Source organism: Perissodus microlepis, chromosome 4 (genome assembly GCF_051167445.1).
Source record: "Perissodus microlepis isolate ML-2025 ecotype Zambia chromosome 4, ASM5116744v1, whole genome shotgun sequence".
In the NCBI taxonomy this organism is placed as follows: Eukaryota; Metazoa; Chordata; class Actinopteri; order Cichliformes; family Cichlidae; genus Perissodus; species Perissodus microlepis.
In genome coordinates this window covers 32,290,526-32,304,832 of record NC_140464.1, presented here as the reverse complement: position 1 = coordinate 32,304,832, position 14,307 = coordinate 32,290,526, and the positions used below count along the sequence as shown (strand labels likewise).

General features: G+C 41.4%; 1 protein-coding gene across 8 annotated transcripts in view; it reads left to right on the top strand.

Annotated features, from left to right (window-relative positions):
* LOC146389311 (voltage-gated potassium channel KCNC1-like) overlaps positions 1–14,307 on the top strand; it is a 106,822-nt gene that overhangs the window by 40,700 nt on the left and 51,815 nt on the right. For all 8 annotated transcript variants that reach the window (XM_084927139.1, XM_084927138.1, XM_084927137.1 and 5 more), the window contains exons 2-3: positions 4,792–4,923; positions 12,248–13,109. In XM_084927139.1, coding sequence (XP_084783265.1) covers positions 4,792–4,923; positions 12,248–13,109 — 994 coding nt within the window. The remainder of the gene's footprint in view (positions 1–4,791; positions 4,924–12,247; positions 13,110–14,307) is intronic.

The window sequence follows — 14,307 nt, the reverse complement described above, 5'->3', positions numbered from 1 at the left end:
TACTGAAGTCACCTTACAGGGGACACTGTTTGTGTCTTTTGTGCAGTGTAGGGGAGGACATCCCTCTTGCTGCATCACTGCTGCAGTTATGGCAATCATCGGCTATCAGTTTGGAAAGTCTGTAAAATGCAGTCCCAGGTTTAACCACAATGACTGGTTTCATTTGGCCATCACAGAGTTACAATTTCAGGATTAGTGTTCACTTTCACTGTAGCTGCAAGAACTTCTCTCTCAAAAATGTCCTTTCGCAAAGCCAGCCTGCCAAGTTAGACTGAATGACAAGTGAGCTTCATGATGTAGTCACCTGAGATGGTTTCACCTCACAGGTGAGCCTGTCAGGGTTCATTGGTGGAATTTCTTGCATTCTTGATGGTGTGGGGAGCATCAGTTGTGCAGAAGTCAGGCTGGTACACAGCTGACAGCTCTGTTTGACAACTGTTAGAATTCATATTATAGCAAGAACCAATCAGCTAAGTAAAGAGAAACGACAGTCCATCATTACTTTAAGAACTGAAGGTCAGTCAGTTGGAAAATTGATAAAACTTCTGATGTGTCTGAACTAAACGTGTCCAAGTGCAGTCGCAAAAACCATCAAGCACTACGATGAAACTGTCTCACATGAGGACCGCCCCAAGGAAAGGAAGACCAAGAGTCCCCTCTGCTGCTGAGGATACATTCATCCGAGTCACCAGCCTCAGAAATCACAAGTCAACTGTTCAGAGGAGACTGTGTGAATCAGACCTTTATCTCAAATAGCTGCTAAGAAGCCACGACTAAGGAAGAGCAACAAGCAGAAGAGATTTGTTTAGACCAAGAAACACAAGGAATGGACATTGGACCAGAGGAAATCTGTGCTTTGGTCTGATGAGTTCACGTTTGAGATCTTTGGTTCCACTCGCCGTGTCTTTGTGTGTTGCAGAAAAGGTGAACATATGGTCCATGGATGGTTCCCATTGTGAAGCATGGAGAAAGAGGAGGTGTGATGGTGTGGGGGACATGCAGCGACATGCCATCCCATCATTTAGTTTTCAACAATGACCCCAAACACACCTCCAGGCTGTGTAAGGGCTATTTGACCAAAGAGAGTGATGGAGTGCTGACCAGACAGCCTGGCCTCCACAGTCACCTGACCTAAAGCCAGTGGAGATGGTTTGGGATGAGATGGAGCGCAGAGTGAAGGCAAAAGGACCAAAAAGTGCTCAGCATCTCTTGGAACTCCTTCAAGATTGTTGGAAAGCTGTGGGTCTTAAGCAGGTCAGTTATTCATTTCATGATGCAGCATATGTTTTCCTTCAGTGAAAGGACTTGAGTATACTGTAGGTGTAACCAGGCTCGATTACACTTTGGTGTAAGTGGCCCAGCCAAATCATTTCCTTTTTCCATTTGGGTCGCTCGAAGGAGCTCACTCACCAGCCTGAGTGGTAGGATGCCTCCTGTGCAAACAGTCGTGAAATTTCCCAGGATTTCATAGTGATATTATATCAAAGAGGACGTGATTGGGTATGGGAGCCATAAAGTGGTAGGCCACAGAGGGGCACAGAGTGAGATCAGCGTATGCTGAGCCATAGAGGTCAGAGGCCACCAACTCTCTGCAGAAGCAATCAGTAAAGACCTGTGTTGAGTCTGCGCATCCACAGGCCCCGCTGGTTTAGAGACTTATTCCCATGAACGAAGCAAGACGAACAGCGATCGATTGATTTTACTTGCTAGCAAGGGAAGGACCTCAGAGCAGCCCTTCTGCCCTCGGTGTCAGACCACTTCGAAGAACCATCACCCCACAGTAGCCTTTTATTTCTGTGACACAGAGTTTACACAAACACCCATTGTAAACCCCCCTATGGTGCGTCATAAACCCTAAGGCATTGAGTGTGCATGTGTATGTATGCTCGTGTGTGTGTATGTGTATGCATGTGCACGTGAGTGTGTGTGTGTGTGTAAATGGGGGTGTGTTTGTGTGACTTCCTGCTCACAAAAGGGTCATAAAGGCAGGAAGTTTACTAAACAAGAAAACAGAACCTTCACACAGGACGTGTCCCTATAATAAAACACTACAGTCTCCCCCACCATTCAACTTCATGTGGTGTGCAGATTAGCTCAAAAACAGTGCATTACAAGCTTGATGGAATTGTTTTTTCATGGCAAGTGCATCCAAACCTCACATCACCAAGTGCAATGCAAGAGTAAAGCACGGTGTAAAGCCCACTGAAACTGGACTCTGAAACAGTGGAGACGGCAATTCGATGGATGAGTTTGGTGGTTGCCAGAAAAACTGTACTTAGTGGAGGTGGAATAATGGTGTGGGGTAGCTTTTTCAGGAGTTGGGCTCAGTCGCTTTGTTCCAGTGAAACATAATCCTTCAGCTTACCAAGACATCTTGGACAATTTCACGCTCAGTTCAACAGTTTGGGGATGACCCCTTTCTGTTCCAACATGACGATGCACCAGTGTGCAAGGCAACGTCTATAAAGACATGGATGACCAAGTTTGGTGCGTACACACATGGACAGGCAAATTAATTTATAACTTAAGTTCTACTGGCAGCAGGACTTAAATGATCTTATAATGTACTTTCTTCCCGTACGTTGGTGGCTGAGTGAGTCTGCTCTGCAAGTAAAATGGTTTTGTTGACAATGACAATACAGGGTGACTGACACAGGCTGATCCAGCATCCATGTTACTGAACACTGGAAAGTGTGTATCCTTTTGAAGGTGGTTTATGGTTAGCGTAAGTTTTAGAGCTGAGAAAATGGTTAAGGGAGAAAATGAATGCAAGTCAGTGTGATTTCCTCTGAAGGGATGGAAGCGCTATTCTATGTGTGTGTCTCTGTGTGTGTGTGTGTGTATATATCCAGGGCAGCTGTAGATAGCAGTGTTAAATTAGTCCGGGATAATAAGCTGTGGGACTTGATTTGCTCCCTGCGGATTAGAAGTAAACTTCATCTGTCCATCTTCATCACTGACCTGAAAGGCAAAGGCACAGACTTGAGAAAAAGCAAGCAGATGAAAATGCTCACGTACGTAGTGATTCGTTTTGAGCACACACAAACAAATGACATACATGTGTGTGTTTGAAAAAGCACAACTGCATGACGTTACTGACTTTCATCATTGACCTACAGAGAGCTGCTGTTTGACATGTGAACACATGTAGACGTGGTTTTCATGTGCTTTGATTCTAAAACGACTAAAATGTAACAAAAATGTTACAATGGATCAGTACCATCATTGAGCTTATTACTTTTCCCACTCATTCACACTGTGACATATATACATAAATATGTGTGTGTGTGTGTGTGTGTGTGTGTGTGTTTTAAAACCAAATATCCAATTGAGGGCTGTAAGGAGTATTTGTGACTATGCTCTGTGCACAGTGTATAAGCTGGCAATTGATCACCACCACATGCAGCAAGCTGAGTACAGCCACAATGTTTACCATGGATCCTTTACAGGAATGGTACGCAGTGTGTCTTTCAGAAATTTGCAAACACTGAAAAACTGAGGACTGAGGAGGCAGGTTTTTAAAAATGATGTACAGCACATGAACAGTGTGTCACGTCCTTCATCAAGAAAAGAAATGAAGCTGTGACACAGGACCTGACTAACTAACTGAAGCCTCATCAGAAATGATCTCAGCGGAATGAATCAAGAATCTATTCTTAGGGGGTGTCCAAATTCATGGCTGCATCCTCCTGAGGCCGCATTTGTAGACAGATTAAGTCACAGTGACGCGCCGAAGGCTGTGCAAATTCGTAGACTCCTCCGAATGCAGCCGACAAATGCGTCCTCCTTTTCCCCGAATTTGAAGGATGGGTCGGGTGTGTCCATCGGGGCCTACCATATCCCAGAATTCATAGCGCGGCCCAGCCAAACTCCAGTTTCCAGCAACTTTTAACATATTTTCAGGATAGCTGTGTAAACTTCAAATATCTGCTCGGTTTATCAAGATATCACATACTTGCAAAAGTGCTCCGACGTTTTCGGAGACGTCTGTTACCCACCAGCTCGATAGCTAGCTGGGAGCTCGAGGGTCATTAGAGCCGCCGAGAATGGCACAACTCCCGGCACATCATTTTCAGATCACCGCGGTCTTTTGCTACTCAGGTTAAACATGATATATAAGTCACTTAGACAACCTAAAAATGTTATTGTTTGGCTTTTTTCAGTGTTTTATTTGTTCGTGAGTAAATCGGTTTGGCTGAGATTAAAGTTATTAGATTAGATTAGATAAAATAAAACTTTATTAATCCCCCGGGTGATTTTCACACAGCTGAATAAACGTCAAACAGAAAACTGATTAAACAGAAGTGTGAGATGGTCGAGAATTTACTCCAGTGTCCTGTTATATCTTAGATAGCAAGGAGCAGACGGCTGAGTTCATTAAACTCCACCGAGACAGCGGTGACGCAGATCTGAAGGCTAGACTGTCCAATTTCACAGGGGTTTACTTCGGGTCTACCCGACCTTCTGAGGACCCGGCCTTCGCGGTCTACATGGGCCGGGTCCTCAGGAAGATGCAGCCAATGAATTTGGACACGACTTTAATGAAGGGGCACTTTCTGCATCCTTTGTTTCTTCCTGACTGTGTTCTCAAATATGTTGAACCACTCAGGACCTTTGCACTGAATCGACAGGATTACTCCACACTGGCTTCAGTGTGTTGTTGGCACGCCCTCCTGTGGTAGAAGTGCACTAAAGTGAGTTGGTGATAATGTCCTGATGTTTTGTTTGAAAAAACAGAGTAAACTGTAACACCTTTCTTGTTCTCTTTTTACTGTCACTGTTTCTCTACAGTATGTGGCTTTTGCCTCACTCTTCTTCATCCTGCTCTCCATCTCCACATTCTGCCTGGAGACCCATGAAGTCTTCAACACCATCTACAACAAAACAGAGAATGTCACCGTCGGCAACGTGACACGTGAAGAGGTACAGTAAAGTTTTAGTGACATGCTTTGCCTAACCACAGTAGGTACCACCTTGGGAAATATATGTCTCTTTAAGTACCACTCATGTGACAGATATTAAAATACAGTAGCATCGGCCTAAAACTTCACTACATACATAGTTGGGACAATGTTATGTCTTATATAAATGCTATTACTGACTGCCATCAGCAGCCACAGCTGTATTTGACTCAAACAGTATTTGGCATTTAAACACTCACATAGTCAGGTTGTGACGAGTGACAATAATAACAGCATTGAAACACTCGCAGCAAAGGGGGCTAACAGCTCTAATACTGCATTCACACACGCAGCAGGTGGGAATATTAATAATAACAGCTCCATGCCATGCAAAACATTAACATTTAGTGATTGGCAACATAGCCTACACTCCTCATGTGTGAATGGCTCTGTAACACTGCTCTGTGATGTTTGGATCAAGGAAGGTCAGCTTCAGCCTCACACAACCTGCTTCTGTATTCTAGCATATGAAGAGAAACCTTTCTCGCATGAATATGTGGTCACCAATGGAAGTGCATGGCCTTGTCTAAGAGTCAAAAATGTCAAAAACGTCTGATTTCTGAAAGCAAACTTCAGTGTCTCATCACAAGATAGTTCTATTAAACCCTCCTGCTCTTTGGGCATGCTTCGAGGCTGAATGGGTTTCTCACTTCTGCTGTCACTGGGAAATATTCACTGAACTGTCTGAGAGAGACAAGGTGCACAATGATGCTGTCTCTGACAGTGAGGATCAGGTTGTTGTCAGACAGGAAGCTCCAAACTGGGGAAACCTGAAACATCGCCTGTCTTGACCTTTATTTGGAATAAAAGGTGTGTTGGTTGTTGTTCTGCACATCAAAAGCAGTGATGGACACTCCCTGTAGCCCCAAGTTCGGTTCTTTTAAATGAGAAAAAATGTCCGACTGGTATGTTAGCTGACCGAGTCACAGAATGTCTTCAAAAACATCGAATAAAGGGAAGTTTTTGCCCTGTAAGAACATCTGCACTATTTAAAAAGGCTTGTACGGATCATCCCCCTTGAAAGCCATCTTACTTCTGTTTGGCGCTTTGATCTTCATATCTAATGCATTTTTGCAATATCTGTAGTCTTATTGAGCTGAATAGAAAAATAACAAATGCGCTTAATGTTCTCAGTCGGTATGTTCTTAAGTTCATTTGGTCTGACTGCTGTTTGCAGCAACAGTAAGTTGTTGCAAAGAGGCATCAAGTTAATCTGTTAGGCAGCCTGCAGTACATGATGTCTGTTAACTCTGGCTGGTGGTAGACACAGCTGTTTGCCAGTGACGTGTGGCGTACCAGCTTTTGCTGTGTGGAGAAAGACACAATATGAAGCTCATTGTGCTTTGGCATTGGGTATAGCATATATCTATATGGCTGACTTTGCTGGTTTGCCTTTCAGCACTGTGTGCTTGGTTGTAGGACGTGATGGTTTCATGCATTTATTACTAAGAATAATAATTCAACCCAAGAAAAGAAAAGAATATTCTAAGAATCTTCATCAATGCACATCATCCTCTGTCCCCTTCCAGAAGAATCTAAACCTGATGTAACTCACCGTTGTGTGCCGTTTGCTGGCATCAGGTATGACTGCTAAGTCGCCACCGTCACTGGTGCTGGTAGCTTCTGCTTACCATCCCAGCTTAGTTTGTCAACCTTTTTACCTTACACCTGGTAAGCTTGTAATCTAATGGCTGATTTAAGTTTTTGTCCTTCTTTTTCAAGAAGAACAAAAACATCGTTCGAACTCAATTTCAGTGATCTTGTGGTTAAGAATTAAATATATGTAGGAGACTTCCTGTGGTAAGCGTACCACAGTTTGAGAGATCACACCTTCATCTCGTTGTCCAATAATAACTTTGAGTTTTGATGAATGCTCAAAGCTTTCAGTTTTTCTGCTGAAACATATGCGGTCCTCTGGATTTGATACTTATTGGGCTACATACTTATTTATTATACAGGCTGTACAGTACATAACATCAAACTTTACATGTTTTATGTAACTGAAATGTTCAATTATGTGGGCTACAGAAAATAACAGTAATAGACTATATTTATATGAAATGTGTAAACTTAATGCATTTAGATGATGTTAACCACATGTAACACCTGCATATGTGCCAGTGTTATAATGATCTAATCATTGAATGAAGTCTGAACTAGTTCAAGCAGTCAGCTCATAACATGGCTCCCTCTCTTCACATCATATGACTAACACACACACTCTTGGATTCTATTTAAAGTACAGCTTCCCCATCTCTCTCACTCTAACATGTTAGTGCCATTGCTCCTCTTCATCACCGTTTACTACTAAGAAGTGTGAGCAGTGGTCTCCTCTCAATAAAGCCCAAAATGGCTCCCGATGGTCCTGAAACCCCTTAAAAAGCTGAAGCAGATATTTATACTATTATAGCAGTATCTGAAAATGCAGGAAATTACACACTGGCATGTTGCTCAGTACTAATTTGTGGGATCCATCCCTTTAAGGAGATCCAGAGACTGGACCCAAACCATATGAGAAAAATGCCCTGAATGGATTCAGCCTTGAACTCTTGTCATCTAGTCATCACACTAGTACCTGCTATAAAAATACAGAAATCTACTGTTCACTTTTGATTATATCAACTGTATATGTGCAGTCGTACTATATATGTAATAATATTACATCTTAATAATAAAAGATGAGGAACAGAGGTATTGACTGCATTTTATTGTGCAACAGTATATACATTTGTGATTTGTCATGAAGTGTGGAATGAGAGGCATGAACATGCAGCACTTAGACACCAGCAGGTTAAGCTGAAAACAAACCTTTAGTTCGGATGCAGAAGATCCACAGAGGGAAAAATTAAACAGCAAAATCCAAACTTTGTGAAGAACAGGGAGCACATGAGAGGATGTTAAAGAATGACCTGAAATAGAACAAAGGAAGCAAAATTAAATGCAAGACACAGAAGACTAGCAAAAAGTAAGGATAATAATAAACACCTAAGGTCCACATGAAGGGAACACTGAGTCTATCATCCAGACTACATTAACTGCAGTACTTTTCATATCTATCCTTTAAAGTCTTACATTGTAACACAGAAAATAAAAACTGATGCTGACAGTAAACGCGACATTTCAACATGCTGCAAGTTTTTAAGTGAGACTCGGAACCTGCTAGTTTCAAGTCTCAGTTGTAACAGTGCAAACTCACCTTTCCACTACCCCACGACACCAACAGCTTTAAAACGAATCCGCTGATAGAAAGAACAACAGGTGACACCTGAATAGATAAATCTATTGAGTGCTGAACACTAACTATTATGTGCAGGTAGTCGAAAAGCTAAAACAGCTAGCATCACCTCAGCCCTTACCTTTGCTAGAAACTCTATTCTTGTCTTAATATCAAGAGAGGGACGTTTCAAAATTTTAATAATGCCTGGAAGACTAGTCATGAAGATTTAGTGCCAAGGTGGAATAAAGACAGTTTTTTTTTTATATTAGTAAGCTATTACCAGTTAGCTTGAGTATACTGGCCTATACTGGCCTTGCAGATGCAGCATATCCAGTTGTGCTGCAGACTGTGACTGTGTGTTCGTTTTTCCTGCCTCAAAGTTATTACTGATGTTTTTACAACAATTTTAGAATTTCCCGGTCTCCACAGTACCTACCTGAATGTAAACACTAGATGGTTTTGTAAGGTCCATTTGCTGTCCTTCACCTGGGACGAAGCTATAAATGGTCCATTTTACTCTGCTGAATTTTCTCTTGTGCTGGCTGTTTAAGAAAAGTCTTCACCTTCTTATTCCACACAGTACCCTTGTAAAATTGCCCATAATCCACAATTTTTATTTATACTTTAATTTGTTTGCATCATTTTACACTCTGCACATCAAATTTTAGAGCTATATTTGCTGCATAAAACTAGAATTAAACAGTTTTATGTTTTAAATAGAGATGGACCGATCCGATATTACGTATCGGTATCGGTCCGATACTGACCCAAATTACTGGATCGGATATCGGCGAGAAATAAAAAAATGTAATCCGATCCATTAAATATCAAAAAAGCACCTCACAAAACTTGCTACACGGCGTAACTCGGCTCATAACCTAGCATGTTGCAGCAGTATGCATCACGTGATAGAGCGGCTGTGCGTATTTGTAGCTTCGCTACCAAACCAGCATTTCATCTCCGAGGAAGTTTTCCCAGAGAGAAGTAAAGCAAGTGTGTAAGTTCATCTCTGAATGTTTGTAAAGCATTCCCACGTTAAGCTTAACAACCGATATATGGAGGGACTGCCTCTCTCTCCCTCTCCCTCCTGCTGCTACTTCAATCGTGAAACTGCTTAATGATCAGCTGATCGGCTTTTCTGTCGCGAGTCCGTCTCTCTTCTTAGTTTTTGGCCCACTTCTCACCAGAAAGAGGAAACCACCGGTTGAACAACAGCAGCACTATTAAGCTTGATAAGCTGTTGTTAGAATTTATTTAATATTACTTTCTACACCAGGATCTTTTTCTACGTAGCTGGTAACTGTGCAGGGGCGGATCTAGCAAAGTTTAGCCAGGGGGGCCGATAGGGCATGAACAGGGAAAAGGGGGCACAAAGACATACTTTTCTTTCTTATTCTCATTTAAAATGTCGAGCTTTTAATAAATAATTATCTGAATCTTACACCCAAAGTTTTAATCTGATGTAAAATGTATAGAAGTCCATTACTGTATATAGTAACTGTTAAGTCTAATATACCCTAGTAAGCTATACTACTTTTTCCTTTGGGAAGATACCATCTGTGCAGTCTGCAATTCTGTTGAAGAAAGATGTTGAATCTATTTAATTATTCTTGAAAAATAATTTATTTCTGTGCATTTTCCCCCCTGCATCAAATTAAATTTGATTACATCAATTAAGCATCATGAGGTGGAGGGTGGTTCCCTATTTGTTTTTGCTGGGAGCTTGCAACCCTATTAGTCAGGTTGCTTAATATTTCTGCTAAGTACTCTTTAAAATACCAGAATAGGGAGGATGGAGCAGGTTTAAGTTTATTAGATTGATCAGTGTTGCTGAACTATGAAATATTTTGGGCGCAGTGTATTTTTTACATACAGGTATAACAGAATAGCTTTAGTGTTGTTATTTACTTAAACTTGAGTATAAACTTATACAAAATGCAGCAAGATATTAAAAAAACGTTTTATTGATTAAAAAATACACTATATCGGATTCATATCGGTATCGGCAGATATCCAAATTTATGATATCGGTATCTGACATAAAAAAGTGGTATCGTGTCATCTCTAGTTTTAAATAAAATTATGTTAAATTTGCGGCTGCAGTTTTACATATGTTTTGTGTGTAAAAATAAATACATTTTGTGTAGGAAAATATAGAAATAATGATTATTATTCATGTTATTTTACAAAAAGACATTTTAGTTTACAGACTATTTATTTTGTAATTTTATTGAGTTTTGATGTATTAACAGGAAAATTCTGTAACAGTGTTAAATTATGAAATTACAATTCTTTTACAGTGTGTGACATATGAGCTTGATTAAAGTAATGTGTGTGCTCATTTACATTTTGTAAAGCCACTGGTCAAATAACGGATTAAACACAGTGTTGTTTTCAGCAAAAAGCACTATAATTGCTTTATCTGATCTGGCCACTAAATCAGATTAAAACTCTAAGAAATCAGACGGTGAGTGTCAGTAATAGCCAGGTGAACGATAGGTAACAAGAATAAACGAAGCTCTTTGGGTTCTCAGGTTAGGGTGAAGTAAAACTCTGTCTGGATCTTTGCTTGATTAAAAAGCTGGTGTGAAAAACTGCTTCCACTCTGCAGCCGCTGCTTCAAGGCAGAGAAAAATCAATATGTTGATCTGGTATTAAATCATTTACTAAGAAAGAGACCTAATGTTTCAAAATCCACATTTAATCATTTTACCCTTTGTTGCAGCTGTTGATGCTACGTTGTTCTTTCTTTATTTTTATGCTATGATGTTTTGTTTATCTTGTACACGTTTTGGTTTGATGAGAGTAGAGAAGCTTCTGAGAGGCGTGTAAGACTAAAACTCTACTTCCTGCTCTCAGCTCGGGTTTTTCAAGAAAGTTTCCCAATCATCTATAAAGCCCACTTTGGCACCACTCAGGCCACCAGCAATTTAAAAATAACGTGCAGCTATATATTCCTGGTCTGAATGGGAGAGGGCCAGGGAAAGCTACAGCATCTGACATTATTTTGGCAAGATACACAACAATGCAACATTTTACTAAATCTATGTTTATTTTTAGCCAGCGGTTTTAGGGTACCACAAGTGTCACATGCTCTGGCCCTTGGAAGATAATCAGCAATGCTTGCTGCAGTCTTTAGCTTAATGTTTACCAGAACAATCTGCAGGAGGGACAGATGAAGAAGACATGCTGCTTGTGATTTGGCTAACATTTGTATAACCATGTGGTAGCAACTGCCTTAAGCAGATAGCTGTAGCTAAGGAGTTACAACAAGTGATCTACCGATTGGAAAATCGATCCCTGGCTGCCCCAGTGTCCAGTCTCCATGCCCAAGTGTCTTTGGGCAAGATGTGTTCACTGAAGTATGATTGTGTGTAAATGTTAGACATGAAGCGTGTAGAAAATAGCTTTTGGGTGAACGAGTGAGTGTGGCACATTGTGTAAAGTACTTTGAGCACAATGTAAGACAGTGTTCATCAGTCACTCTGTCACAAAAGAGCACCCTACTGCCCATACAGGCAAAATGTAAACAAAAGAAACAATGACAAAGATGTCCTCGGCTTAGCACATCAATACTGACCGCGATATATCATCTGAAACCCCAACAGTGGATTTGAAGTGTTTCACCTGCATTGGATTTGGATTTTGCTAGCGTGTTCATTTTTACTAATTACCAATTTTTTTAAATTACTTTTAGATTGTTGGCAATATGCATGTGTGCTCACACTCATCAGTTTTGGTTTTGCTTTTTTTTCTAACCCTTAGCCGTAAAAAGCCAGTGGGGTATTATTACTGGGGTTATTATTACCGAAGTCAATAGGATAACTTGAGCACAAGGCGACGGAGGATTATTGAAAGTTCAGAGGTCCCATTTTCTGAAAATCGTGTGAATACGATACCGAGAAGGAAGCCGTCCAGGATTTATACCACAGGTGCATCTGCTAAGAGATGTCACACAGAAATGTTGTTCTTGGGTCAACAACCACTTGTCAGAAGTCAGACATGTGTCTGTTGTAATGAATAAATAATAAGATCAACTAAAATTCTCTTCTTCTTTTCTTCTCTGCAGATTGTATATGAGGTGGTCACAGACAGCTGGCTCACATATGTCGAGGGCGTCTGCGTCATCTGGTTCACCATTGAAGTGATGGCACGCGTTATCTTCTGTCCTGACAAGGCAGAGTTCTTCCGCAGTGCCCTGAACATAATAGACTTTGTGGCAATTGTGCCCTTTTACCTGGAGGTGGCGCTGAGTGGCCTATCCTCCAAAACAGCCAAAGACGTTCTGAGCTTCCTGCGTGTTGTACGCTTTGTCCGTATCCTACGTATATTCAAGCTGACCCGCCACTTTGTTGGTTTACGTGTGCTGGGCCACACTCTGCGTGCCAGCACTAATGAATTCCTGCTGCTCATAATCTTCCTGGCACTAGGTGTCCTCATCTTTGCTACCATGATCTACTATGCTGAACGTATCGGTGCTGACCCAGATGATCCAACAGCTGCAGCCCACACCAACTTTAAGAACATCCCCATCGGCTTCTGGTGGGCTGTGGTGACCATGACCACGTTGGGATATGGGGATATGTATCCTGAAACATGGTCAGGAATGCTCGTGGGTGCCCTCTGCGCCTTGGCTGGGGTGCTGACAATTGCCATGCCAGTGCCTGTCATCGTCAATAACTTTGGCATGTACTACTCCCTGGCCATGGCTAAGCAGAAACTCCCCAAGAAGAGGAACAAGCACATCCCCAGGGCGCCACAGCCAGGCAGCCCAAACTATTGTAAGCCAGATGCCCTGGCAATGGCGACAGCATCTCCTCACAGGTTGATGGGAAATGTGCTCGGGCCTGGCATGGTGGGATCTGGCAGCATGATGGGTACTGGAGACTGCCCATTAGCACAGGAGGAGATCATTGAGATCAACAGGGCAGGTGAGTAACTGGACAGAGGTGAGCCAAGTCTCTTATGGAGTTTGAAGGGATGTGAGGGGGAAAGTTTCTTTAGGTGAAGCTGCTTTAAAGATGATACATTCTTCCAAATAAAGAGGGAATTATTATGAAAGATGAAGTGTTGTTAAACAGAGCAAGCTTTTTTAAGGTGTTTAGTTTTATTTTAGCTGCTTACATTGAACAAAATCACTTGACAAAAAACATAAACTACCAGGGTCAGCATTATTATTGATAGTAATAATCAGCCTGTTGTTGTTACTCTTCTTTGGCAAATCTTCCAAGCTCCTTCAGATTTGATGGTCCTGGGGGACGTTAGTCTTCGGTTCAGTAACATTCACGTTTGTCTTCCGTACTTATTCATCAGGAGCGATGTATGACAAAGTGATGACCGAGGCACAGTTTCACAGCTTGAGGTTTTCCTTTAAAATTCTGTCCTTCTTTCTTCATGATTCCTTCCACCTTAACGAGAGTTCCACAATCACTGAGCCATCCCCAGAGCATAGTATTCCATAATACTCCCACCGCCATGTTTCACTGTGGGGTCGATGTGTTGCACACTCTTACTTCTCCAAACGTAAGCAGCACTTAGATGAGCTCGAGTTTCATCTCATCTGATTCCAACTTCTGTCGGGCTTGTTCTGTACGATATCAGGGTTAGGGTTATCCCCTAACCCTTTTAATTTGTGCAAATTGGAAGATAACTCTCAGTTTTTGAGCATTTTGAGCACGACAAACCTATCGCACATCATTACACATCAGTGTGCTGTCAATAAAACTAATAATAATAATATTGACCCTGGTGAAAAAGGTTAGAGGTAGGAAGTTTCAGCTATTAGGAAATTCTTTAGTCTCAAAGGGCAAGTTTGAATCTGGGCCGTTTCTCACAGACTGATTCTCATTAGTATTGGTAATCTGCAGGTGGCACTGATTTTTATTATTGTACGATCTACTGTACAATATAAAGCGCCTCGAGGCGACTGCTGTCGTGATTTGGCGCTATATAAATAAATTGAATTGAAATTGAATTTAACTAATAAATTGCATTGTGTAACTATAGCAACATTACAAACATATCCACGATTGTGATGTTGATTTGTGCAACTGCAAAGGAAACCAGTGATGTCCTCACTTTGATTTCTTTTCTGTCCATTACTCAGTTATTTTGTGAAAGTGCACTGTT